Raw genomic sequence first — 27,178 nt, forward strand, 5'->3', positions numbered from 1 at the left:
GAAAGGTGGTTCCAAAGAGGATGGATCTAGACTATTCTCAGTGGTAGCGGATGACAGGACAAGGAGTAATGGTCTCAAGTTGCAGTGGGGAAGGTTTAGATTGGATATTAGGAAAAACTTTTTCACTAGGAGGGTGGTGAAACACTGGAATGCGTTACCTAGGGAGGTGGTGGAATCTCCTTCCTTAGAAGTTTTTAAGGTCAGGCTTGACAAAGCCCTGGCTGGGACGATTTAATTGGGGATCGGTCCTGCTTTGAGCAGGGGGTTGGACTAGATGACCTCCTGAGGTCCCTTCCAACCCTCATATTCTAGGATTCTACGATTCTACCACATTCTAAAGGCCTCTGTCCTCCGATCCCACTGAGGAGTACCAAAAGAAACTATACCAACTGCTGAGGAAACTCCCTGATACAGCACGGGAACAAATCTACACAGACCCACCCCTAGAGCCCCGACCAGGGGTATTCTATCTGCTACCCAAGATCCATAAACCTGGAAATCCTGGACGCCCCATCATCTCAGGCATCGGCACTCTTACAGCAGGATTATCTGGCGATGTGGACTCTCTCCTCACACCCTATGTTACCAGCACTCCCAGCTATCTTCGAGACACCACCGACTTCCTGAGGAAACTGCAACGTATTGGTGAGCTTCCTGAAAACACCATCCTGGCCACCATGGATGTAGAAGCTCTTTACACCAATATTCCACATGAGGATGGGCTACAAGCTGTCAGGAACATTATCCCTGATGAGGCCACGGCACACCTGGTGGCTGAGCTTTCTGACTTTGTCCTCACCCTCAACCATTTCAGATCTGGGAACAATTTATACTTTCAAGTCAGCGGGACTGCTATGGGTACCCGCATGGCCCCACAGCATGCCAACATCTTTATGGCTGACTTAGAACAACGCTTCCTCAGCTCTCGTCCCCTAGCGCCCCCTCCTCTATTTGCGCTACATTGATGACATCTTCATCATATGGACCCATGGGAAGGAGGCCCTTGAAGAATTCCACCTGGATTTCAACAATTTCCACCCCAGCATCAACCTCAGCCTGCACCAGTCCACACAAGAGATCCTGGACACTATAGTGCAAATAAGGGATGGTCACATAAATACCACCCTATACTGGAAACCTACTGACCTCTATACTTACCTACATGCCTCCAGCTTCCATCCAGGACACATCACACGATCCATTGTCTACAGCCATGCCCCAAGATATAACCGCATTTGCTCCAATCCCTCAGGCAGAGACAAACACCTATAAGATCTTTATCAAACATTCTTAAAACTACAATACTCAACTGGGGAAGTGAGGAAACAGACTGACAAAGCAAGATGGAGACCCAGAAGTCACCTTCTACAGGACAGGCCCAACAAGGGAAATAACAGAACACCACTGGCCATCATGTACAGTCCCCAGCTAAAACCTCTCCAGCACATCATCAACGATCTACAACCTATCCTGGAAAACGATTCCTCGTTCTCACAGACCGTGGGAGGCAGGCCAGTCCTCGCTTAGAGACAGCTCCCAATCTGAAGGAAATACTCACCAGCACCACACCACAGAAACACTAACCCAGGAACCAATCCCTGCAACAAATCCCATTGCCAAATCTGTCCCCATATCTACTCTAGCGACACCACCATAGGACCTAACCATATCAGCCACGCCATCAGGGGCACATTCACGTGCACATCGACCAATGTGATGTATGCCATCATGGGCCAGCAGTGCCCCTCTGCCACGTACATTGGCCAAACCGGACAGTCTCTATGTCAAAGAATAAATGGACACAAATATGACATCAGGAATGGTAACATACAAAAGCCAGTAGCAGGACATTTCACTCTCCCTGGACATTCAGTAACAGATTTAAAAGAAGCCATCCTTCAACCAAAAAACTTCAAACACAGACTTCAGAGAGAAACTCCAGAGCTACAATTCATTTGCAAACTTAAAACCATCAATTTGGGCCTGAATAGGGACTGGGAGTGGCTGGCTCACTACAAAAGCCATTTTCCCTCTCTTGGTATTGACCCTTCCTCATCAGTCATTGGGAGTGGACCACGTTCATCCTGTGTGGATTCTCCCATTTTTAATGGGGTATGATCTGTGTCTGAAACTTTTCCCACAGTCAAAGCACTTGTGGGGTCTCTCTCCTGTGTGGATTGCCTGATGACGAACAAGGACTGATTTCCGCTTGAAACTTTTCCCACAGTCAAAGCACTTGTGGGGTCTCTCTCCTGTGTGGATTGCCTGATGATCAGCAAGATCTGCCTTACAAATGAAACTTTCCCCACAGTCCAAGCACTTATAGAGTCACTCTCCTGTGTGGATTCTCTGATGTTTAACCAGTGCCGGTCTCCATGTGAAACTTTTCCCACAGGCCAAGCACTTATAGGGTCTCACTCCTGTGTGGATTCTCTGATGTTTAACCAGCGCTGATCTCTGTATGAAACTTTTTCCACAGTCCAAGCACTTGTGCGGTCTCTCTCCTGTGTGGAGTGCCTGATGATAAACAAGCTCTGACCTTCGTATGAAACTTTTCCCACAGTCCAAGCACTTGTGGGGTCTCTCTCCTGTGTGGATTACCTGATGTTGAACAAGGTGTGACTTTCTTATGAAACTTTTCCCACAATTCAAGCATTTGTGGGGTCTCTCTCCTGTGTGGAATGCCTGATGTTGAACAAGGTGTGACCTCTGCATGAAACTTTTCCCACAGTTAAAGCACTTGTGTGGTCTCTCTCCTTTGTGGATTGCCTGATGTTTAACAAGGTGTGACCTCTGCATGAAACTTTTCCCAGAGTCCAAGCACTTCTGGGGTCTCTCTTCTGTGTGGACTGCCCGATGTTTTACAAGGTATGACCTCTGCTTGAAACTTTTCCCACAGTCCAAGCACTTGTGGGGTCTCTCTTCTGTGTGGACTGCCCGATGTTTTACAAGGTATGACCTCTGCTTGAAACTTTTCCCACAGTCCAAGCACTTGTGGGGTCTCTCTTCTGTGTGGACTGCCTGATGTTGGAGAAGGTGTGACTTTCTTATGAAACTTTTCCCACAATCCAAGCACTTGTGGGGTCTCTCTCCTGTGTGGATTGCCTGATGACGAACAAGGCGTGACCTTCGTATGAAACTTTTCCCACAGTCCAAGCACTTGTGGGGTCTCTCTTCTGTGTGGACTGCCCAATGTTTTACAAGGTCTGACCTCTCCTTGAAACTTTTCCCACAGTCAAAGCACTTGTGGGGTCTCCCTCCTGTGTGGATTGCCTGATGACGAACAAGGACTGATTTCCGCTTGAAACTTTTCCCACAGTCAAAGCACTTGTGGGGTCTCTCTCCTGTGTGGATTGCCTGATGATCAGCAAGATCTGCCTTGCAAATGAAACTTTCCCCACAGTCCAAGCACTTGTGGGGTCTCTCTCCTGTGTGGACTGCCTGATGCTGAACAAGGCGTGACCGTTGTATGAAACTTTTCCCACAGTCCAAGCACTTGTGGGGTCTCTCTCCTGTGTGGATTGCCTGATGTTGAACAAGGCGTGACCGTCGTATGAAACTTTTCCCACAGTCCAAGCACTTATGGGGTCTCTCTCCTGTGTGGATTGCGTGATGATCAGCAAGATCTGACTTGCATATGAAACTTTTCCCACAGTCCAAGCACTTGTGGGGTCTCTCTCCTCTATGGATTTTCTGATGATAACCAAGGGCTGATCTCCAAGTGAAACTTTTCCCACAGTCCAAGCACTTGTGGGGTCTCTCTCCTGTGTGGATTACCTGATGTTTAACAAGGGTTGACCGCTGTATGAAACTTTTCCCACAGTCCAAGCACTTATGGGTTCTCTCTCCTGTGTGGATTGCCTGATGATTAACAAGTGCCGACCTCCATGTGAAGCTTTTCCCACAGTCCAAACATTTATGGGATCTCTCTCCCTTGTGGCTTTTCTCATGTGAATTTAGTGCTGACTTTGAATGGAAACATTTCCCACATTCAACGCATTGAATGGGCTTGTCTACAGTGTGGCTTCTCCCATGGTCATTAAGATCTGTGCGCTTATTGACGTTTTCCCCACTGTCCAAGAATTGAAATGGTTTCTCTCCCGTATGAACTGTCTGATGTGTAACAAGTTGTGATCTCACAATGAATCCTTTCCCACACTCAAGGCAGTGCCAGGGTGTCTCTTCCTTGGGATTTGTCTGCTGCTCTCTGGGATTCTCGTCTCCTCCCCCACCGTTAAGAGAATCATCCACTTTCTTCCTGGGTTGGTTTATCAGAAGCCTCTCTGACCTGTGCCAATTTCCCCAGGCTTCTCCCTGATTCCAGCAATGGGAAAAATTCCCTTCAGCTCTTCCCAAAAAGGTCCGCTGTGGTTCCACTTCCCCAGGAACTGCCTCATGATGATTCCCCTCCTTGTTCTCACTCCCTCGCTCAGCACCTGCTGGGAGAGACACAATCCAGAGAAGAGTCATTGTGCTGGGGAGAAAGAGGAATAGCACTGAGGGAAAAGCCAACACAAAGACTGAGCAATTGGATTCTGCCTCCACATCCCACCCTAATATTTACAAGGAAGGAGAGACGGGAAGGGTGGAATGGCGTGAGCAAGATCTGCTGACCATAGCCCTGCTCTCGGTGAGATGAAGAAGAACTGAGGGCGTTACTCACATCATATTTTGGGATTCTCAACTTTTTCCTTCATTCCCTAGATGGTTTCTCTGTCAGGCCTCACCTGTGCTGGTAAATATCACAAGCCTTCTGTCCTTGAAATCCTGGAGATCGGACACCCACAGCTCTTCCCCTCGTTCCAGCCGGGTGATAAGCTCAGGTTTGGGAATAGGAAATCCTGTGCAGAAGGTGAAATGAGTCCGGATCAGGGTGCATGGAGCATTGGTGGAGGATCTGTCACAAAGCACGTTCCGTGAGTGGAACCTGTCCCTGTGCTCTGCTGGAGGAACGTGGAATCCAAGAGGATGGGAACAGGGTCACTGAGCCCCCTTGCACAGAGGAAATTGTCTGGGGAGGTGAGTTGAATTATTAGTACACCCTCACTAGGCATTCCCAGGATCTGTGCGCTCTGGGGGCCTTGCTGACTCACACACAGGTCTGCACTTAAGCCCCTGCCTCTTTCTTAACCTGCAGAGCCCAGAGCTCTCCCCATGCCTGGAGCTATTCCCAAGGAGGGAGATGAACAGAGATTGTATGTGCAGCCAAGAAACAACACAGACAAGACAATGCGGATTTATGCCCCTTTGAAAGCTGGAGGGGTGGGGATGGTTTAGCTTGTCCACTGGGTTTTGACTCCTGTGTCCCAGCGGAGAGGGCACCGAAATGCATGTATTTCTCACATGGCAGCTGTGCATTATGGAACCCATTCGCCTCTGCTCGAACTGACCAGGGAAAAACCTGACCACATTAAGACACGTAGACCCCACAGCTTCTAATAAGTGAGGGGACGGGAATCCCTTACCCAGCGAGGTCACCGTCTCGTAGTTCTCCTGCATGACGTCCCTGTAGAGGGCTCTCTGAGCGGGGTCCAGCAGAGCCCCCTGCCCCTGGGTGAAATAAATAGCCACCTCCTCGAAGGTCACCGGCATCTGAAACACCAAGAGTCCCCCACTCAGCACCTGCTTCCCCAGCCACAATCCCACTACTTATGGGAAAGGAAAAAAAAACGTGAAGCTCTGGGAGGGCAAGAGTAGCAGAATCCCACCCACACCCTGCTCAGAGCAGCCAGGAGGCTTCAGGGGGCAGAGAAGGTGAGAGCTCCCTGTCCGCCCCAGCACACGGAGCACGCCAGGATCTTCTCATTTCCCACACGCCTGCCAGCCACAGACTGGTACAGGAAGCAGACCTCTGAGCCGGGGACAGGGACAGGAATCCCGACAGCTTCCCTTCGTATTTCACAGCAGCCCCGGACAAGTGGGGTCAGGCTCCCCTACCTGAGCTGGCTCCATCACAGCCATTTCCCTTCTCTGTTCCCTGGAAGACTGGCCAATCTTTAGTGAAACGTGTATCTGATTCCTCAGCCTGTCGGGGCGAGAGGGAGGTTACAGAAGGGGCTTCTGTCCATGTCACACCCCGATTCCCCCCAGACTCTTCAGACCCTCCCAGTAACAGCATCTCTGAGCCAAATGCTAAAAAAAGGGAAGAATCAAAAGGGCCACTTTGGGAGATTTCCCCCCATTGCAGTGTAAACCCCTCTCCCTTAGCAATAGCTGGAGCCCTCTGGTGGCATCACCTGAAGATTGAGCTGCCCCGGACTCCCCCGGCAGCCCCCAGGGCCAGGCAGGAAGAGGCTGATCCCATTGGCCCATCCGCGCACCCCCCCTCCGGCCCCCCGCCGAGCCAGCAGTGACTCCGGTCTGATTCTGGTGTGGCTGAGATCTGAACCCTGGAGGAAAATCAGACCAGGGCCCTGGGCAGCCCCCAACACCCAGGGCACACAGACCCCACCACCACAGGGGTGTCTGACAATAACACACTCAGAGCCGGGTGTGTGTGTCGTGGGGCGGGGGGGGTGTTGGGTTTTTTTCCGTGTAGCTTCTGCACCCTGAGGGGTTAGTCCCCTGATCACTCCCAAAGCTGAGAAGAGCTTCTCTCCGCCCGCATCCCCACATCCCCCCTTTCCCTCGCTGTGCCCCCCACTCACGTCTACCCCCATTCCCGACCTCGCTCCCCTCAGCCCCACAGTCCCCCGATCCTCCTCCATTGCCCCATCTTCCCTCCAGTGCACCCCTGCCCCCATCCCAGCCTGTCCCCGGCATCCCCTGCACCCGCCTCCGGCCCCTCTTTATCCTCCTCCCCCTGCAGCCCAGATGTGACGGGGGGAGGCCCGCTGCCAGGGGGGGATGGGAGGGTCTCTCTTACCTTCCCTCCGAGCGGGGCCCCCCCGGGGCAGGGCCGGGCCGGGAACGGGCGCTGGCCGGGCTGGGGGCTCTGCCCTGGGAGAGGCTCCCGGGGAGCAGCGGGCAGGGCCCGGCTGGAGGTTCCCCTCTCCCGGCTGCAGCCCGGGCTCCGGGCTCCCAGCACCAGCCGCCGGGGCTCGGGGATCTCGCCGGGAGCCTGGGAGCCAGAGTCCCCGCAGCGGCTGCGAGTCACTTCCTGGGCCGGGCCTGAGCCCCGCGATCGCTCCCCCCAGAGCCGCCCCCCAGCCGCTCCTGGGTCCTAGCGATCAACTCAACTATGGATCAGCATCCCTGTGCCCGGCCCCTGTTACACTCACAGGCTCCAAGGTCACAAGGGACCATCATGAGCATCTTGCCCAGGGGTTCTCACGACCAGATTTGGTGGCCTCAGAGTGTGGCCAGCAACTCTCGCTGGTGCCCGCTCTGACACTTGCCCCTATAATCCCAATTAACTTTACTAGAAACCAATCAATATGCACAGAGGTAAGACGGGGGAACACTCCTCCTAGCGTGGGGAACTTTTCTGGCTTCTACCAAGCCCCAGAAGAACTGGGAAGCAAAAGGATCTGAGTCCTTTACCCAGAGGCCTCCATGACCTCGAGGACCCCTCCCCGCCCGCTTCCACTCTGGACCCCCGTAACCCCGAGGCTGGGCCCAGGGCTCCTGAGGCGCTCGACCCCCAATCTTGTGATCACTCAGGACAGCTGTCCCCATTCTGGGGTGTTCTCTCCACTCTGGATGCTTCCTTCATCATTGCACAGAGTTAATAACAAATGCAATTTCTTAAACAGCAAGTAATATAAAAATAAAGAGAAAAGTGGTAAAGATGAAACGAAAACATGACACCCCGCTCTGTGGGGGGGAACCCCAAACAACCCTCTCTGGAATGTCAGGGCACTTCACAGTCTGTCCCTCCAAAGTCCCAGGCCTCCTGCCCAGACCCTGACTGTGCTGCAGGCATGCCCAGGGTTGGACACTAACTCTGGTGTTGGCCTCAGGCTCTAGGTGGTAGGACTCTTCTTCCTAGCGTCAGCTGCTTCCTGTCAGGGTTATGATCCCCCACCCAGTCTGGCCTGCAAGGCCTCTTGGCTGAGGGCCTCTCCTTGCCCTGGGCCCTTTGCCCAGGGTCCCCTTCGCTCACTGCTCCCGGCTGCTCCAGTTTCCCTCTGCCTTCAGCCCAGCCCAGCCCTCCTCTCTCCTTAGCCCCTCCTGCTCTGCTCTAGCCCAGTCAGCTCCAGCTGACACAAAGGAGAGGACCCGGCTGCTGACTCCCTCATTGGCCTGCCTGCCCTGTCAATCAGGCTGACCTACAGCATTGCCCCCCCCCCGCCACCGCCCCCGTCAGTCTCAGGGTCTTCATTTCTCATTGGCCCTTCCCCTTTCTTTTGGTGTTCGGAGAAGGCCTAATGAATGGCCAACCCATTAAGTTTCAGTAAGGGGCCAACAACCCCCTTACTCCTATAAACATGAAAATCATAGTTTCTTTATTGGTAGTTAGTAAATCCGCTGCTGTGAAAAAGGGTATTTCTATGTTTGCTAAAAATTTTTTCAACCTCTCAGCTAGCGACTCGGGTTGCCAATTTGGTAATATTTTAAAAATGGACACTCAAGTCGGAGTGCTGCAACCTCCTCTGCCCCGCCTCTTCCCCCCAAGGTCCCATCCCTGCCCCACCTCTTCCCTCCAAGGCCCTGCTCCGACTCTACTTCTTCCTCCAAGGGTCTACCAGCCCTCCACTTCTCTTTCCCCCTTCCCTGCCTAGGTCAGGAAGGGCTTGTCTGTGGAGACGGGGCTGGGAGCTGCAGCTGCCCAGTGCAGGTAGGAGGCAGCCCCGGCTGAGTCGGCTCTGATGGGAGTGATGACCCAGTGCCTCCCCACCCGCAGTAACTCGACTTCGGCTGTCCGGTCAGTAGATGTGATCGGACACTGTCAGGTCCCCTTTTCCACTGGACTTCATGGTTGAAAACCGGGCACCTGGCCACCCTAACAGCACCCACAGTGCCAGAAGTGCTGGGAACGCGTCAGGGACAAGTTCTGCTTTCCGATGGTGGAGGAAGGAACCAGGGGGCAGGTGGGTTAGATTCAGTTCTGACCAGCAGGGAAGAATTCATTGGTCGAGATGAAATTACTGTAAAGTGGGTGCACAACTAAAGACTGCACTCAGAGTAGTTATTTATGGTCTGGTGTCAAACTGGGAGGGGAATGGTGCGGGGGGGGCGGGGGCGGGAGAAGCTCCAGGTGGCCTCCCTCGCTCTTTATGGGGAAGAGGGAGTGGAGGGGGCAGCCCAGCAGGGAACGGGGCCTAGATGGGGAGCAATTCACACAGAGCTTGTAGGGCAGCCCCGTTCCTGGGAGAGAGCTGCTGCTGGAGTTGGCAGAGCGGGCTCTCAGCTCCCCCCAGTGCCCCTCCTAGGTCGGTGGAAGTGCTCCTGGTGAGGACGCACCCCACCGACCCAAGGAGGATAGTGTGGACATCATCTACCGCAGTCATTACTGGAGTGGTTATAAGTCAACCTAATACAGGTCAACTTAAGTTTGGACTGTTGACGTACCCTTACAAGCAAAAGGATTTCTCTCCCCCAAAAGCTTTCAGCAGTCCATGCTCATTGGAAAGCCTTCCAGCTCGGACCACTCCCCCAGCTCAATGATGCTCCTGTTGTCTTTCAAGGGATCTTGCTGCCCTGAGTAGACATGGGGCCAGAACCCCTTTCCCCGCTTCTTGTACTCGGATCCTTTATACTTGAAAAGTCTTTGCTGGGTCATGGGGTCAGGGAACTCCGTGGCATAAGTGAGCTGCACACTGTGCTACAGATGAAGTGTAAGTTTCTTTGTTTACCCCTTTCTTCCTGTTGGTGGAAATCTCAGAGAATCCTTTAAGACTCAAAATCAGGGGAAGAAATTTACCCATTTTCTTCTCAAGTGGCTAAACCGGCTTCACTTCTTGCCTCATTATTCAGCTGTATTAGTTACAAAAGTTTTAGCATGATCATAAAAGAAAGAGAACGAAAGAGAAAACAACCTTCCCATCTACAAATGATCTGGACCAAACCTAGAAAAAGCCGGGAAGTAATTTTACCAATAGATGGAAACAGGACTATAAGATCTGAAGGTCCAACTGTGCTTTGAAGTTCATTGAGATTTCCCTGCCAACTCCAGGTCTGTGACACTTTCTTCTCCAGTCCTCCGGAGTCTGACAAAGATCATAGACATCAAAGCTGTGAGTCCTAAGCATGGAGAGCCAGGGACAGGGTGGTACGTGACACCGCGGGAGATGGAGGGATAGAACGGAGGCAGGTTAAACTTTCCATGGCTGGGACAGAGGCTGCTGTGTGGAGAGAGGAGCGTGACAGTGAGAGGGGAAGGAGGGAATCTCTCGCACTCACCCCGTTGCCCTGAAATAGCACAGAAGCGACAACAGCACATCTTACTGTCCCTTTTCCGACCTTTTTAGCATCTGGTTAATTCTGGCCCAGAAGGGATAAAATGTACAAACACTAAATGCTTTTCAGCACGGCCTGGAGCAATGCGAGACTATCTGGGAATGAGACAATCTGGCCCCAAAGGGGGAACTCAGGGACTAGCAATCACTCTGCTAACGGGAGGTCGGGAGTCAGAAACTGTGTTCCCGGCAGGCTACGCAGCTGCACTGCAGGCTATGGAGGGCCGTGAAGGCAGGCAGGGAGAGGAGCTCCTCCCCAGGCTTGGCCAAGGTCCACTGGAGCTGCTGGGTAGAGGAACCCCTCCCTCAGCCCGGCCCAGGACTGCAGGAGCCGCCGTGGCTGGGGAGAGCTGCCTCTAACCTGGCCCCAAACTGCTCTGGTGAGAGAGGGCTGGGGGAGTCCTCTCTCCACTGCAGTCTGAACCCCAAACCCCTCATTCCCAGTCCCAACCCCCACATGCCTAGCCAGAGCACTCACCCCTCCGCACCCCATCCCTCTGTCCCAGCCCTGAACCCCCTCTCACACGTCAACCTCCACATCCCCAGCCCCACCTCAGAGCCCGCACCTGAATCCAGAGCCCTAACCCCCCGCACCTCATCCCTGTCCCAGTCCTGAGCCAGTTCCCACACTCCAAATCCCTCGGCCCCACCCCCACCCCATGAATTTTGTTCTGTGCACCAATATGGAGATGATGAGTCACATACTGGTGCGTAGAACCAAATTCATTCCGCACTTGGACGTAAAAACTGAGGGAACACTGGTCAGAACACTTCAGATGCTGAGCGGGGTCCAGCAGAGCCCCCTGCCCCTGGGTGAAATACACAGCCACCTCCTCGAAGGTCACCGGCATCTGAAACAAGAGTCCCCCACTCAGCACCTGCTGCCCCTGCCACAATCCCACTAATCATGGCAAAGAAAGAAAAGAGTGAAGGGCCAGAGTAGCAGAATCCCACAGGCACCCTGCTCAGAGCAGCCAGGAGGCTCCAGGGGCTGGGAGACGGTGAGAGCTCCTTGTCCCCCCAGCACACGGAGAAGGGGAGGGTCTTCTCATTTCCCACACGCCTGCCAGCCACAGACTGAGACGGGAAGCAGAGCTCTGAGCTGGCGACGGGGACAGGAATCCCGACAGCTTCCCTTCGTATTTCACAGCAACTGTTACGAATTATTCCAGTTAGGACACGTACAGCTCGTTTCTAGGCTGAGGCAACCAAATAAAGACAGACTGCAGAGTGTCTCAGCGTTTGTAGGTTTATTACGCTCGAGCGTGGCACCGTTCTCTTAAGCAGAGCGGGACCCCGATTACAGGTTACACAAAGATTATATAGTGTTGGCAAAACATCCTGTCTCTGTGCCTCGGCGGGGGGGTGGGGGTGGGGGAAGGGGATGGGCCTAACCCAATAAACAGGCCTTCTCCTTATCTATCACCAATCCCCTGCAGCCACCTTCCCCCTGCAAAAACGCTGAATTAGCAGCTATTTCAGGCACTTCGGCTGGTTCCTGTCTCCTTTGTTTCCCTTATCTTGAAACTATCCAGCTGTCCACCCTGAAGGATCCTCCTCCCTTGGTACGTCATGTGCTCGCTTCTAGTTAATGGCCGACAGGAAACCCAAAATGGAGTCACATATGCTAACTAGGTTGATTTCCCCTGACAGTCCTTCCTTTTCTTATGTACGTCAGTAAACTATATCGGGGTAGAATAACCTCGATGCAAGATTAAATTTGCCGGCAGCACATGCTAGCGCATTGTAGGCATACAAAAAGTAATACAAAAAGAGAAACAGCCATAAGAATGAGGTACAAAATACACCTTCCCCAAGCCCCCAAGTCTGGCAGCCAGGAGGTGAGCCAGCTCCAGGCCTCATGGAATCCGGTACTGGTGTCGTCAAGGGTGACACGGTGAAGTGAGGTGGCCTGCTGCATAAGGGTGCGGATATCGGCTTCCACCCTGCTGTGTTGATTCACAAAGACACAACAGCTTGAGTTAACAAGAGCACAACTCCCCCCCTGGTTTGCAAGGAGATAGTCTAAGGCTAAGGGGTTCTGCAGTGTGGTCTGACATAACTGAGTCACCTCCATTTGAAGGGTAGACAAGGCGTCTGCAGTGGCATTTGCCATTAATTCTAAGGCTGCAGAAATATTAACTGTAGCCTTTTCCAATTCACTCACCCCCACCCAGGGCAAAAACCAACGAACAAAGGAGTGAAAGCCTGTAGGCCGTTCAGAGAGAGGATTTAATGGGACATTTCCTCGGTTCCTCCATACCAGGTTCCCAATTTCCCCCTGGGCCAGGGTCTGGTGTACTGTAACAGCGGGTACTAAGGTGCATGGACCACACCAACCTGCCGGGAGGACCTTATAAGCCGTGTGCTTGCACAACCAGAACTAGCCTGATCCCTCAGGGACCGGCCACGGCGCCCTGGAATACCTGGGGGGACTTGCCGCACCAGAGCTAATGCGGGTGGTATCACTGGACCCTACAAAGCGACCCACAAAAACTGTATTTTCGAAATTCTTACGTTGTGACGCACATAAAGGATAACTACCCTGGGCCACCATATCAACAGACCAAGTTTGGATTGTAACATTCCAGTTAAATGGAGTGTCTGTCCATAATCCGGCCAGGAGGGTTCGGTTGAGAGGGATAGGCTCCCTTACCAACGGGATTCCCTGACCTATGTACGTGGGGGTATGAATACAGACCCAACACCACGTTCGGTTAACCCCCTGTGCTATAGCATGGGTTAAATCCAGGAAGCTGTTGCCTTCCCATCCGTGTACAGAACTCGAGAATAGAGAGGGGATTCCACAGGCCACCCATACCAGTATTTGCATCCTCCCGTGTACCACGCACAAAACAGGACAACAAATATAAGTCCAAGTAACAAGAAAACAAGAAGTCCTGATGGAGTCTCGAGACCCCAATAGTTGAATCCAGCAGAATCCGCTCGTATTTGTGGGCCCAGTGCGGAGAGAGCGCTTGCGTTGTATGCTGGTTTAAGAGAACCTCAACTTCGTGGGGGATCCAGACAGTCAAAGGGTGCCCCAGAACATTAGGGCGTGACCGTTCCACCATAAGGGCTGCAGCGGCAATGGACCGCACATAGGAGACCAACCCCCGAATGATCGGGTCTAATTGTACGGAATAGTAAGCGATGGGGCGTGGGCGATCCGCTAGGTACTACAATAGGACACCACTGGCCGACTGGGGAATCAGTGTCAGGACAGTACTCGGATCAGGGACCACTTGGTGGGGGGTTATAACATAACTATTTATCGCACGCAGATCTTGAACGAACCGATAAACTGGGCGCCCATCTGGGCCCGGTTTTGGCTTTTTCACAGGAAGGATAGGAGCATTAGAATCATAGAATCATAGAATATCAGGGTTGGAAGGGATCTCAGGAGGTCAGCTAGTCCAACCCCCTGCTCAAAGCAGGACTGATCCCCAATTAAATCATTCCAGCCAGGGCTTTCTCAAGCCTTACCTTAAAAACTTCTAAGGAAGGAGATTCTACCACCTCCCTAGGTAACACATTCCAGTGTTTCACCACCCTCCTAGTGAAAAAGTTTTTCCTAATATCCAACCTAAACCTCCCCCACTGCAACTTGAGACCATTACTCTTTGTCCTGTCATCTTCTACCACTGAGAATAGTCTAGAACCATCCTCTTTGGAATCACCTTTCAGGTAGTTGAAAGCAGCTATCAAATCTCCCCTCATTCTTCTCTTCTGCAGACTAAATCCCAGTTCCCTCAGCCTCTCCCTCAGCCTCTCCTTCTTGTAGTGTGGGGCCCAAAACTGGACACAGTACTCCAGATGAGGCCTCACCAATGTCGAATAGAGGGGAACGATCACGTCCCTCGATCTGCTGGCTATGCCCCTACTTATACATCCCAAAATGCCATTGGCCTTCTTGGCAACAAGGGCACACTGTTGACTCATATCCAGCTTCTCGTCCACTGTCACCCCTAGGTCCTTTTCTGCAGAACTGCTGCCTAGCCATTCGGTCCCTAGTCTGTAGCGGTGCATTGGATTCTTCCGTCCTAAGTGCAGGACCCTGCACTTATCCTTATTGAACCACATCAGTTTTCTTTTGGCCCAATCCTCCAATTTGTCTAGTTCCCTCTGTATCCTATTCCTAGCTCCCACCGTATCTACCACTCCTAGTTTAGTATCATCTGCAAACTTGCTGAGGGTGCAATCCACACCATCCTCCAGATCATTTATGAAGATATTGAACAAAACCGGCCCCAGGACCGACCTTTGGGGAACTCCGCTTGATACCGGCTGCCAACTAGACATGGAGCCATTGATCACTACCCGTTGAGCCCTACAATCTAGCCAACTTTCTACCCACCTTATAGTGCATTCATCCAGCCCATACTTCTTTAACTTGCTGACAAGAATACTGTGGGAGACCGTGTCAAAAGCTTTGCTAAAGTCAAGAAACAATATATCTACTGATTTCCCTTCATCCACAGAACCAGTAATCTCATCATAGAAGGCGATTAGATTAGTCATGCATGACCTTCCCTTGGTGAATCCATGCTGACTGTTCCTGATCACTTTCCTCTCGTCTAAGTGCTTCAGGATTGATTCCTTGAGGACCTGCTCCATGATTTTTCCGGGGACTGAGGTGAGGCTGACTGGCCTGTAGTTCCCAGGATCCTCCTTCTTCCCTTTTTTAAAGGTTGGCACTACATTAGCCTTTTTCCAGTCGTCCGGGACTTCCCCCGTTCGCCACAAGTTTTCAAAGATAATGGCCAATGGCTCTGCAATCACAGCCGCCAACTCCTTTAGCACTCTCGGATGCAATGCATCCGGCCCCATGGACTTGTGCACGTCCAGCTTTTCTAAATAGTCCCTAACCACTTCTTTCTCCACTGAGGGCTGGTCACCTCCTCCCCATGCTGTGTTGCCCAGGGCAAGGAGAACTGCATGGAACCAAGACCTCCTGGGTTAAGTAGCTAGAGATAAGAAGGGAAATACCTTCTTCCGCCTCCTTCGGCAAGGGATATTGTTTTACGGAGGGAGGCGGCCCATCCCTTACCTGTAGACTGACTGGAGTGGCTGATTTAAGGAGGCCCACGTTGGTGGAACTCACGCTCCACAAATTGGGTGGGACGCTGGACAATTCTGTGGGGAGATCGGGAATCGGGGTAACCGAGGCCATAAGAGAAGCAACCGCCGAGTCTGGGATGGACATCTGAAGCCCCTCGGGGCACAAAATATGTGGGCTCCCAGCTTGCTAAGCATGTCCCACCCAAGGTTAGCGGGGCCTTCTGGCATAACAACAAATCTGTGTGACAACTTTAAAGAACCCAGCTCCACAGGGACGGGGCAGGATAGGGGAGCCGGCCACAGGTCGCCCTCAATATCCTGCACCCAGATCTCGGTATTAGAAAGAGAGCCCGGAACAAAAGTTAAAGTGGAAAGGGTGGCTCCGGTATCCACCAAAAAGGGTACAAACCGTTCCCCAATTTACAAGGAAATATGCGACTGCAATCCAAGATTCCATTCCAACTCTCCCACGGCTCCCAAAATCTCTGCCTCTAGTCACTGGGGATTAGTGAAGTCCTGGGGAGCGTTGGGGGAAAGGAGGAACCGGTCGCCGGCTGATCCTGCCAAGGAGCCCCTTGTGGAAGCAGGGGGTATTCCCTCTTCCAGTGCTCCGGTTGCTTACAATAATTACAGTTCCCGCTCCTTGTCCCACCATAGCCTCCTCCCCGTCCTGTCCCACGTCCGCGTCCCCTCCCCCTTCTATTCCCGTGTCCCTGCCAGTGCTGATTTCCGAAGGGAACCTGCAATGCGGCTGCCAACATACTTACTTCCTCCTTCTTTTGCTTACGTTTTTCCTTAGCTTTCTCCTCGTCCCTACCATTAAACACAAAAGTGGCCAGGCGAACTACTTCGCTTAGGGCTTTCCCTGGCCAATCGGGAACATGTTTAGTTAAATACTTCTTTATGTCCGGCGCCGCTTGATCGACAAAGTAAGAGACCATCATCATGCGGCTAACCTCGGCTTCTGGCTCCACCCCTCCCCCATACATTCTAACCTGCTTAAACAAGCGGGCCAAACATGCAGACGGATGCTCGTTTAGGTCTTGCTGGCACTCTCTAATTTTTGACCAATTTGCCGTCTTACTACCCGCCCTACGGATGCTCTCCAGGAGCCCTTCCCGGGCAGCTGAGAGGCTGGCCCGGCCATTGAGGTCCTTAGGATCCCAACCCGGATCGGCTTCGGGCCAAGGGGTGCGATTCTCAGCGTCCCCCGCCCAACGCCGATTGGCGTCTAGAATAGAATACTTCTCGTCAGGGGTAAATAGGGTTTGCAAAATAGCCTGGACGTCTGCCCAGTTAGGGTTAAACGCCGTAAAGACTGAACGGATAGTCTGTAGGACTCTTTCCGGATCGTCGCGCAACCTCGGCATCTGGGACTGCCAGGTGACCCAAAAGGGCGGTGGACCGTGACCACAGTGACACGGTCATTGCTCGTCGCAACGGGTTGTTGTATCGGGCGCTTGAAGCGCAACAGGGGGTAGGGTTAGAGACGGGTATAGAGGGGCAACAGGAGGAGGAGTAGCGGGAAGAGACGGAGGAGGGAAAGCAGCATAGGGCGGAGCGGAACCTGCAAGCGGCATGCAAACCTTAGATCTGGTACCAGAGCCCAAAGTCGAGGGGCGCCCTTATCTCGGGCGTATGCCCAATTATCCCATACATAGCAATAATCCATTTCAGCTGGATGCTTGTCCTCCAGCTGTTGTCTAAGGCAGGTTAATTCATCCTGTGCAAAAGTTCCGTCGGGTGGCCATCCAAAGGGCGTCTAAATAGGCAGCGCTGGCCACTCGACTTTACACAAAATTACAGCTCTCCTTTCACCTAACCCATGGGTGCCAGAAATATTTTTCCAGTTCCTGAGAATCTCAGCCAAAGGGGTTCCCCTGCTCACACTCTGCCCAGAGCCCATTCTAGGGCTACCAAAAGAACGCCTAAGGTGCCAGCCTATCGCCTAAACGACAGCCCATAAACCCATTCCTCCGAGTTCTCGAAGGTGAACTCACCCGGTGCCGGCTGGAGTTATCCGAGGGAAGGAGTGCGGCTTCGCTTACGAGGGCGAGCCTAGAGTCCCAAACTGTTACGAATTATTCCAGTTAGGACATGTACAGTTCGTTTCTAGGCTGAGGCAACCAAATAAAGACAGACTGCAGAGTGTCTTAAAGTTTGCAGGTTTATTACGCTCGAGCGTGGCACCGCTCCGTTAAGCAGAGCGGGACCCCGATTACAGGTTACACAAAGATTCTATGCTGTTGGCAAAACATCCTCCCTGTGTGCCTCGGGGGGCCTAAGCCAATAAACAGGCCTTCTCCTTATCTATCACCAATCCCCTGGAGCCACCTTCCCCCTTCAAAAACGCTGAATTAGCAGCTATTTCAGGCATGTCGGCTGGTTCCTGTCTCCTTTGTTTCCCTTCTCTTGAAACTGTCCAGCTGTCCACCCTGAAGGATCTTTCCTTCCTTCCTTGGTACGTGATGTGCTCGCTTCTAGTTAATGGCCGAGAGGAAACCCAAAATGGAGTCACATATGCTAACTAGGTTAATTTCCCCTAACAATTATGAACAGGAGGCTGCCAGGCACCTTTCCTACAACTTTCCTATGACGAGATAACTGGTTCTGTGGATGAAGGGAAAGCAGTGGACGTGGTGTTCCTTGGCTTTAGTAAAGCTTTTGACACTATCTCCCACAGTATTCTTGTCAGCAAGCTAAAGAAGTATGGGCTGGACGAATGCAGTATAAGGTGGGTAGAAAACTGGTTAGATTGTCGGGCTCAACGGGTAGTGATCAATGGCTCCATGTCTAGTTGGCAGACAGTATCAAGCGGAGTGCCCCAAGAGTCGGTCCTCAGGCCGGTTTTCTCCAATATCTTCATTAATGATCTGGTGGATGGTGTGGATTGCACCCTCAGCAAGTTTGCAGACGACACTAAACTGGTAGATACGCTGGAGGGTAACGAAAGGATACAGAGGGACCTAGACAAATTGGAGGATTGGGCCAAAAGAAATCTGATGAGGTTCAACAAGGACAAGTGCAGAGTCCTGCACTTAGGACGGAACAATGCAATGCACTGCTACAGACTAGGGACCGAATGGCTAGGCAGCAGTTTTGCAGAAAAGGACCTAGGGGTTACAGTGGACGAGAAGCTGGATATGAGTCAGCAGTGTGCCCTTGTTACCAAGAAGGCCAATGGCATTTTGGGATGTATAACTAGGGGCACTGCCAGCAGATTGAGGGACGTGATTGTTCCCCTCTATTCGACATTGGTGAGGCCTCATCTGGAGTACTGTGTCCAGTTTTAGGCCCCACACTACAAGAAGGATGTGGAAATATTGCAGAGAGTCCAGCGGAGGGCAACAAAAATGATTAGGGGACTGGAACACATGACTTACGAGGAGAGGCTGAGGGATCTGGGATTATTTAGTTTACAGAAGAGAAGAATGAGGGGAGATTTGATAGCTGCTTTCAACTACCTGAAAGGTGGTTCCAAAGAGGATGGATCTAGACTATTCTCAGTGGTAGCGGATGACAGGACAAGGAGTAATGGTCTCAAGTTGCAGTGGGGGAGGTTTAGATTGGATATTAGGAAAAACTTTTTCACTCGGAGGGTGGTGAAACACTGGAATGCGTTACCTAGGGAGGTGGTGGAATCTCCTTCCTTAGAAGTTTTTAAGGTCAGGCTTGACAAAGCCCTGGCTGGGACGATTTAATTGGGGATCGGTCCTGCTTTGAGCAGGGGGTTGGACTAGATGACCTCCTGAGGTCCCTTCCAACCCTCATATTCTAGGATTCTACGATTCTACCACATTCTAAAGGCCACTGTCCTCCGATCCCACTGAGGAGTACCAAAAGAAACTATACCAACTGCTGAGGAAACTCCCTGATACAGCACGGGAACAAATCTACACAGACCCACCCCTAGAGCCCCGACCAGGGTATTCTATCTGCTACCCAAGATCCATAAACCTGGAAATCCTGGACGCCCCATCATCTTAGGCATTGGCACTCTTACAGCAGGATTATCTGGCGATGTGGACTCTCTCCTCACACCCTATGCTACTAGCACTCCCAGATATCTTCGAGACACCACCGACTTCCTGAGGAAACTATAACGTATTGGTGATTTTCCTGAAAACACCATCCTGGCCACCATGGATGTAGAAGCTCTTTACACCAATGTTCCACATGAGGATGGGCTACAAGCTGTCAGGAACATTATCCCTGATGAGGCCACGGCACACCTGGTGGCTGAGCTTTCTGACTTTGTCCTCACCCACAACCATTTCAGAATTGGGGACAATTTATACTTTCAAGTCAGCGGGACTGCTATGGGTACCCGCATGGCCCCACAGCATGCCAACATCTTTATGGCTGACTTAGAACAACGCTTCCTCAGCTCTCGTCCCCTAGCGCCCCCTCCTCTATTTGCGCTATTTGACATCTTCATCATATGGACCCATGGGAAGGAGGCCCTTGAAGAATTCCACCTGGATTTCAACAATTTCCACCCCAGCATCGACCTCAGCCTGGACCAGTCCACACAAGAGATCCTGGACACTATAGTACAAATTCGTGATGGTCACATAAATACCACCCTATACTGGAAACGTACTGACCTCTATACTTACCTACGTGGCTCCAGCTTCCATCCAGGACACATCACACGATCCATTGTCTACAGCCATGCCCCAAGATACAACCGCATTTGCTCCAATCCCTCAGGCAGAGACAAACATCTACAAGATCTTTATCAAGCATTCTTAAAACTACAATACTCACCTGGGGAAGTGAGGAAACAGACTGACAAAGCAAGATGGAGACCCAGAAGTCACCTTCTACAGTACAGGCCCAACAAGGGAAATAACAGAACACCACTGGCCATCATGTACAGTCCCCAGCTAAAACCTCTCCAGCACATCATCAACGATCTACAACCTATCCTGGAAAACGATTCCTCGTTCTCACAGATCATGGGAGGCAGGACAGTCCTCGCTTACAGAAAGCACCCAATCTGAAGCAAATACTCACCAGCACCACACCACAGAAACACTAACCCAGGAACCAATCCCTGCAACAAATCCCATTGCCAAATCTGTCCCCATATCTACTCTAGCGACACCACCATAGGACCTAACCATATCAGCCACGCCATCAGGGGCACATTCACGTGCACATCTACCAATGTGATGTATGCCATCATGGGCCAGCAGTGCCCCTCTGCCACGTACATTGGCCAAACTGGACAGTCTCTATGTAAAAGAATAAATGGAAACAAATATGACATCAGGAATGGTAACATACAAAAGCCAGTAGCAGAACATTTCACTCTCCCTGGACATTCAGTAACAGATGTAAAAGTAGCCATCCTTCAACCAAAAAACTTCAAACACAGACTTCAGAGAGAAACTCCAGAGCTACAATTCATTTGCAAACTTAACACCATCAATTTGGGCCTGAATAGGGACTGGGAGTGGCTGGCTCACTACAAAAGCAATTTTCCCTTTGTTGGTATTGACCCCTCCTCATCAGTCATTGGGAGTGGACCACGTCCATCCTGTGTGGATTCTCCCATTTTTAATGAGGTATGATCTGTGTCTGAAACTTTTCCCACAGTCTAAGCTCTTGTGGGGGTCTCTCTCTTGTGTAGATTCTTCCATGTTGAAGGAGATCTGATCTCCATGTGAAACTTTTCCCACAGTCCAAGCACTTATAGGGTCTCACTCCTGTGTGGATTCTCTGATGTTTCACCAGCGATGATCTCTGTATGAAACTTTCCCCACAGTCCAAGCACTTGTGGGGTCTCTCTCCTGTGTGGATTGCCTGATGATCAGCAAGATCTGACTTGCATATGAAACTTTCCCCACAGTCCAAGCACTTGTGGGGTCTCTCTCCTGTGTGGATTGCCTGATGTTGAACAAGGTGTGACTTTCTTATGAAACTTTTCCCACAGTCCAAGCACTTGTGGGGTCTCTCTCCTGTGTGGATTGCCTGATGTTGAACAAGGTGTGACTTTCTTATGAAACTTTTCCCACAATCCAAGCACTTGTGGGGTCTCTCTCCTGTGTGGGTTGCCTGATGACGAACAAGGTGTGACCTCTGCATGAAACTTTTCCCACAGTCAAAGCACTTGTGGGGTCTCTCTCCTTTGTGGATTGCCTGATGTTGAACAAGGTGTGACCTCTGCATGAAACTTTTCCCACAGTCAAAGCACTTGTGGGGTCTCTCTCCTTTGTGGATTGCCTGATGTTTAACAAGGTGTGATATCTGCATGAAACTTTTCCCAGAGTCAAAGCACTTGTGGGGTCTCTCTTCTGTGTGGACTGCCTGATGTTGAACAAGCTGTGACTTTCTTATGAAACTTTTCCCACAATCTAAGCACTTGTGGGGTCTCTCTCCTGTGTGGATTGCCTGATGACGAACAAGGACTGATTTCCGCTGGAAACTTTTCCCACAATCAAAGCACTTGTGGGGTCTCTCTCCTGTGTGGATTACCTGATGATCAGCAAGATCTGACTTGCAAATGTAACTTTTCCCACAGTCCAAGCACTTGTGGGGTCTCTTTCCTGTGTGGACTGCCTGATGTTGAATAAGGCGTGACCTTCGTATGAATCTTTTCCCACAGTCCAAGCACTTGTGAGGTCTCTCTCCTGTGTGGATTGCCTGATGATTAGCAAGATCTGACTTGCATATGAAACTTTTCCCACAGTCCAAGCACTTGTGGGGTCTCTCTCCCGTGTGGCTTTTCTGATGATAACCAAGGGCTGATCTCCAAGTGAAACTTTTCCCACAGTGCAAGCACTTGTGGGGTCTCTCTCCTGTGTGGCTTTTCTGATGATAACCAAGGGCTGATCTCGAAGTGAAACTTTTCCCACAGTCCAAGCACTTGTGGGGTCTTTCTCCGCTGTGGATTCGCTGATGATTAACAAGGTTTGACCTCATTGTGAAACTTTTCCCACAGTCCAAGCACTTATGGGATCTTTCTCCTTTGTGAATTGTTTTATGTTTAAGAAGGTATGACCTCTGCATGAAACTTTTCCCACAGTCCAAGCACTTGTGGGGTCTCTCTCCTGTGTGGATTGCCTGATGACTAACAAGGCCTGATTTCCGCTTGAAACTTTTCCCACAATCAAAGCACTTGTGGGGTCTTGCTCCTGTGTGGATTGCCTGATGTCTAACAAGGTCTGACCTGCGTATGAAACTTTTCCCACAATCCAAGCATTTATGGGGTCTCTCGCCAGTGTGGATTGCCTGATGTTTAACAAGGTGTGACCTGTGTATGAAACTTTTCCCACAATCCAAGCATTTATGGGCTCTCTCTCCTGTGTGGATTGCCTCATGAATAACAAGGTCTGACCTCCATATGAAACTTTTCCCACAGTCCAAGCACTTATGGGGTCTCTCTCCTGTGTGGATTCTCTGATGATAAAAAAGGCGTGCTCTCCATGTGAAACTTTTCCCACACTCCAAGCACTTATGGGGTCTCTTTCCTGTGTGGACTGCCTGATGTTGAACAAGGGTTGACCTTCGTATGAAACTTTTCCCACAGTCCAAGCAGTTGTGGGGTCTCTCTCCTGTGTGGATTCTCTGATGATAACCAAGGGCTGATCTCCATGTGAAACTTTTCCCACAATCCAAGCATTTATGGGGTCTCTCTCCTGTGTGGATTGCCTGATGACGAACAAGGACTGATTTCCGCTTGAAACTTTTCCCACAGTCAAAGCACTTGTGGGGTCTCTCTCCTGTGTGGACTGCCTGATGCTGAACAAGGCGTGAACTTTGTATGAAACTTTTCCCACAGTCTAAGCACTTGTGGGGTCTCTCTCCTGTGTGGATTGCCTGATGATAACCAAGGCCTGAACTCGAAGTGAAACTATTCCCACAGTCCAAGCACTTGTGGGGTCTCTCTCCTGTGTGGATTGCCTGATGATTAACAAGTGCCGACCTCCATGTGAAACTTTTCCCACAGTCCAAACATTTATGGGGTCTCTCTCCTGTGTGGCTTTTCTCATGTGAATTTAGTGCTGACTTTGAACTGAAACATTTCCCACATTCAACGCATTGAATGGGCTTGTCTACAGTGTGGCTTCTCCCATGGTCATTAAGATCTGTGCGCTTATTGACGTTTTCCCCACTGTCCAAGCATTGAAATGGTTTCTCTCCCGTATGGACTGTCTGATGTGTAACAAGTTGTGATCTCATAATGAATCCTTTCCCACACTCAAGGCAGTGCCAGGGTGTCTCTTCCTTGGGATTTGTCTGCTGCTCTCTGGGATTCTCTTCTCCTCCCCCACCATTAATAGATTCATCCACTTTCTTCCTGGGTTGGTTTATCAGAAGCCTCTCTGACCTGTGCCAATTTCCCCAGGCTTCTCCCTGATTCCAGCAATGGGAAAAATTCCCTTCAGCTCTTCCCAAAAAGGTTCCCTGTGGTTCCACTTCCCCAGGAGCTACCTCATGATGATTCCCCTCCTTCTTCTCACTCCCTCGCTCAGCACCTGCTGGGAAAGACACAATCCAGAGAGGAGTCATTGTGCTGGGGAGAAAGAGGAATAGCATTGAGGGAAAAGCCAACACAAAGACTGAGCAATTGCATTCTGCCTCCACATCGCACCCTAACACTTACAAGGAAGGAGAGACGGGAAGGGTGGAATGGCGTGAGCAATATCTGCTGACCATAGCCCTGCTCTCGGTGAGATGAAGAAGAACTGAGGGCGTTACTCACATCATATTTTGGGATTCTCAACTTCATTCCCTAGATGGTTTCTCTGTCAGGCCTCACCTGTGCTGGTGCATCTCCGAAGCCTTCTGTCCTTGAAATCCTGGAGATCGGACACCCACAGCTCTTCCCCTCGTTCCAGCCGGGCGATAAGCTCAGGTTTGGGAATGGGAAATCCTGTGCAGAAGGTGAAATGAGTCCAGATTAGGGTGCATGGAGCATTGGTGGAAGATTTGTCACAAAGGACATTGCGTGAGTGGAACCTGTCCCTGTGCTCTGCTGGAGGAACGTGGAATCCAAGGGGACGGGAACAGGGTCACTCAGCCCCCTTGCACAGAGGAAATTGTCTGGGGAGGTGAGTTGAATTATTACTACACCCTCACTAGGCGTTCCCAGGATCTGTGTGCTCTGGGGGCCTTGCTGACTCACACACAGGTCTCCACTTAAGCCCCTGCCTCTTTCTAAACCTGCAGAGTCCAGAGCTCTCCCCATGCCTGGAGCTAATCCCAAGGAGGGAGATGAACAGGGATTGTATGTGTTGCCAAGAAACAACACAGACAAGACAATGCGGATTTATGCCCCTTTGAAAGCTGGAGGGGTGGGGATGGTTTAGCTTGTCCATTGGGTTTTGACTCCCATGTCCCAGTGGAGAGGGCACCGATATGCATGTATTTCTCACATGGCAGCTGTGCATTATGGAACCCATTCACCTCTGCTCGAACTGACCAGGGAAGAACCTGACCACATTAAGACACGCAGACCCCACAGCTTCTAATAAGTGAGGGGACGGGAATCCCTTACCCAGCGAGATCACCGTCTCGTAGTTCTCCTGCATGACATCCCTGTAGAGGGCTCTCTGAGCGGGGTCCAGCAGAGCCCCCTGCCCCTGGGTGAAATAAATAGCCACCTCCTCGAAGGTCACCGGCATCTGAAACACCAAGAGTCCCCCACTCAGCACCTGCTGCCCCAGCCACAATCCCGCTACTCATTGGAAAGGAAAAAAAAAACGTGAAGCTGTGGGAGGGACAGAGTTGCAAAATCGCACCCCCACCCTGTTCAGAGCAGCCAGGAGGCTTCAGGGGGCGGAGAAGGTGAGAGCTCCCTGTCCGCCCCAGGAGCACGCCAGGATCTTCTTATTTCCCACACGCCTGCCAGCCACAGACTGGTACAGGAAGCAGAGCTCTGAGCCGGGGACAGGGACAGGAATCCCGACAGCTTCCCTTCGTATTTCACAGCAGCCCCGGGCAAGTGGGGTCAGGCTCCAGCACTGGGAGCCTGGAAAATGTCCCCAGCCCTGCCGAGGTGGTTATATCCTGCCTGAGAAATGGGGGAATGTCCCCTCCCCCTTTCCCTGCCACAATGGGCCTACTTAGTAAATCAGTAGGTTTATCAAACCCTGTCTCCTCCCTTCCCCGCCCAGCAGCTCCCTGAAAATTCCCTACCTGAGCTGGCTCCAACACAGCCATTTCCCTTCTCTGTCCCCTGGAAGGCTGGCCGATCTTTGGTGAAACGTGGACCTGATTCCTCAGCCTGCCGGGGCGAGAGGGAGGTTACAGAAGGGGCTTCTGTCCATGTCCATGTTACACCCCGATTCCCCCCAGACTCTTCAGACTGTTGCGGACACTGGGGCATGGCCACTAGGGAACTCGAGGGGATGGAAGACCACGAGTGTCGATGAAGCCCCTCGCACTAGGCCCAAGTGTCCTTGGCCCCCCCCGCCTGGAGGCACTCGCAGCAGTTACGCTGAGGATCTGCAATAATATGTTGCAGAGTCAGACTGCCTGAAACTAAACAAGGCCAAACAGGGCAGATATGGAAGAACAATGCTGAATAAAGCAGCTTTATGTATAGTTTAACAAATGATACAAAAAACAAGGAAACTAGCTGGGTACTGGATTGGCTGGCTATATGGATACTTAGGGCAGCTTGCTATTGGATAAGTATGCTGAAGAAAGGATGTATAAAAGCCTGTGTAACTTCCTGCTCTGTGTACAGGATTTGAGATTCTAATCTCCCTGTACCTTTTTGAAGCTTCAAATAAACTTTTCTGCTTCTCCACCCCGTTGTGATTATTGGGTGAAGCACACCGGGTAGCGAACCCCCTCCCCACCGCTGTTGCTCGCCTCTGGCACTGGGTGCTAGCAACAGCTTTTGGCGTCCCTGGGTGGGCGACGAGGCTGCTATTTAGCCTTGCCCGGACCCCTCCTGGAGGTCGAGGATTGCAGCGAGAACCGACGCCCAGCGCGCACCGGTGAGTTCATCGGGGGCCTCGGAGGAGACGCGATTTGATCGACCGCGGAGGGCACAACACACTCATATAGTGGAGAAGCAGCTGTGGGCGACAGTGAGGAACCGGTCCCTTGGATAAGGTAGGAACCTTTGGAAATCCGCATTGTATGCTCTTTTGGAACCTGGGGACGCCCAGAGTTACCTTGTAGGTATGGGACAGGGACAGAGCTCAGGGGTTAGGGCACGGTGTATGCCCCTAGAATGCATTCTAGCAAACTGGAAGGTATTTGGTGCAGATCCGATGACTAAGAGCCAATTAAAACGATTCTGTACAGTTGGCTGGCCTCAATATCAACTAGAGGACCAGGAGTGGTGGCCACCAGGAGGGTCAATTAATTACAACACGATCCTCCAGTTACTCCTGTTCTGCCAGAGAACAAGAAAGTGGAATGAACATATGTATGCGCATTTGTTTCTGGCTTTATGTACTCGACCAGATATTTTACAGCACTCTAATTTCACTCCGACTGGTTCGTTAGTAGCTAATGTTAGTCCCCAGACCCCCACCCCCACTGTAATGGCAGAGCCGGTGTCCCCTTCGGCCCCCACACTCCCACCTTAGAAGGTTAGGATGCCTCGGGTTACAGAGATTGCCCCCTCGGTGGGACTCTATCCTTTGCTTACCGAGACTGTTGTGGCTTGCCCAGGGGCAGACGGACGTCAGGCTACCACCATGCAAGTTTACACCCATGTGCCATTCAATCCAATAGACCTAGCAGTTTTTAAAACACGGGCTGGGGAATTCTCCACGAACCCAAGCCGGTTTATTTCAGTCTTTGAG

General features: G+C 51.5%; 2 protein-coding genes across 2 annotated transcripts; both read right to left on the bottom strand.

Moving 5' to 3' along the window:
- Positions 1-294: 294 nt before the first annotated feature.
- LOC141998576 (uncharacterized) lies at positions 295-25,844 on the bottom strand. Its single transcript, XM_074971447.1, is given in 6 exon segments — positions 295-4,172; positions 21,020-23,890; positions 24,172-24,285; positions 24,910-25,036; positions 25,551-25,651; positions 25,654-25,844. Coding segments are annotated over 6 exon segments (5,340 nt in total). The 5' UTR covers positions 25,688-25,844; the 3' UTR covers positions 295-2,079.
- Positions 4,857-6,985, bottom strand: LOC141998569 (zinc finger protein 547-like). The gene is made up of 4 exons (XM_074971440.1): positions 6,866-6,985; positions 5,938-6,025; positions 5,466-5,592; positions 4,857-5,011 (listed from the first exon to the last, which is right to left on the bottom strand). Exons 2-4 carry the CDS (start codon positions 5,959-5,961, stop codon positions 4,869-4,871), a joined length of 294 nt encoding a protein of 97 aa, XP_074827541.1. The 5' UTR covers positions 5,962-6,025; positions 6,866-6,985; the 3' UTR covers positions 4,857-4,868.
- Positions 25,845-27,178: the final 1,334 nt, after the last annotated feature.

Source organism: Natator depressus, chromosome 14, assembly GCF_965152275.1.
Source record: "Natator depressus isolate rNatDep1 chromosome 14, rNatDep2.hap1, whole genome shotgun sequence".
In the NCBI taxonomy this organism is placed as follows: domain Eukaryota; kingdom Metazoa; phylum Chordata; order Testudines; family Cheloniidae; genus Natator; species Natator depressus.

Excerpts from the sequence above, each read along its gene's own strand:
- LOC141998569 (XM_074971440.1), bottom strand. The coding sequence starts at position 5,961 with ATGGCTGTGATGGAGCCAGCTCAG. Across the intron at positions 5,593-5,937 it reads CTGTGATGGAGCCAGCTCAG|ATGCCGGTGACCTTCGAGGA; the intron begins GTAGGGGAGCCT and ends TTGGTGTTTCAG. Across the intron at positions 5,012-5,465 it reads CGAGACGGTGACCTCGCTGG|ACAATTTCCTCTGTGCAAGG; the intron begins GTAAGGGATTCC and ends TCACCTCCCCAG.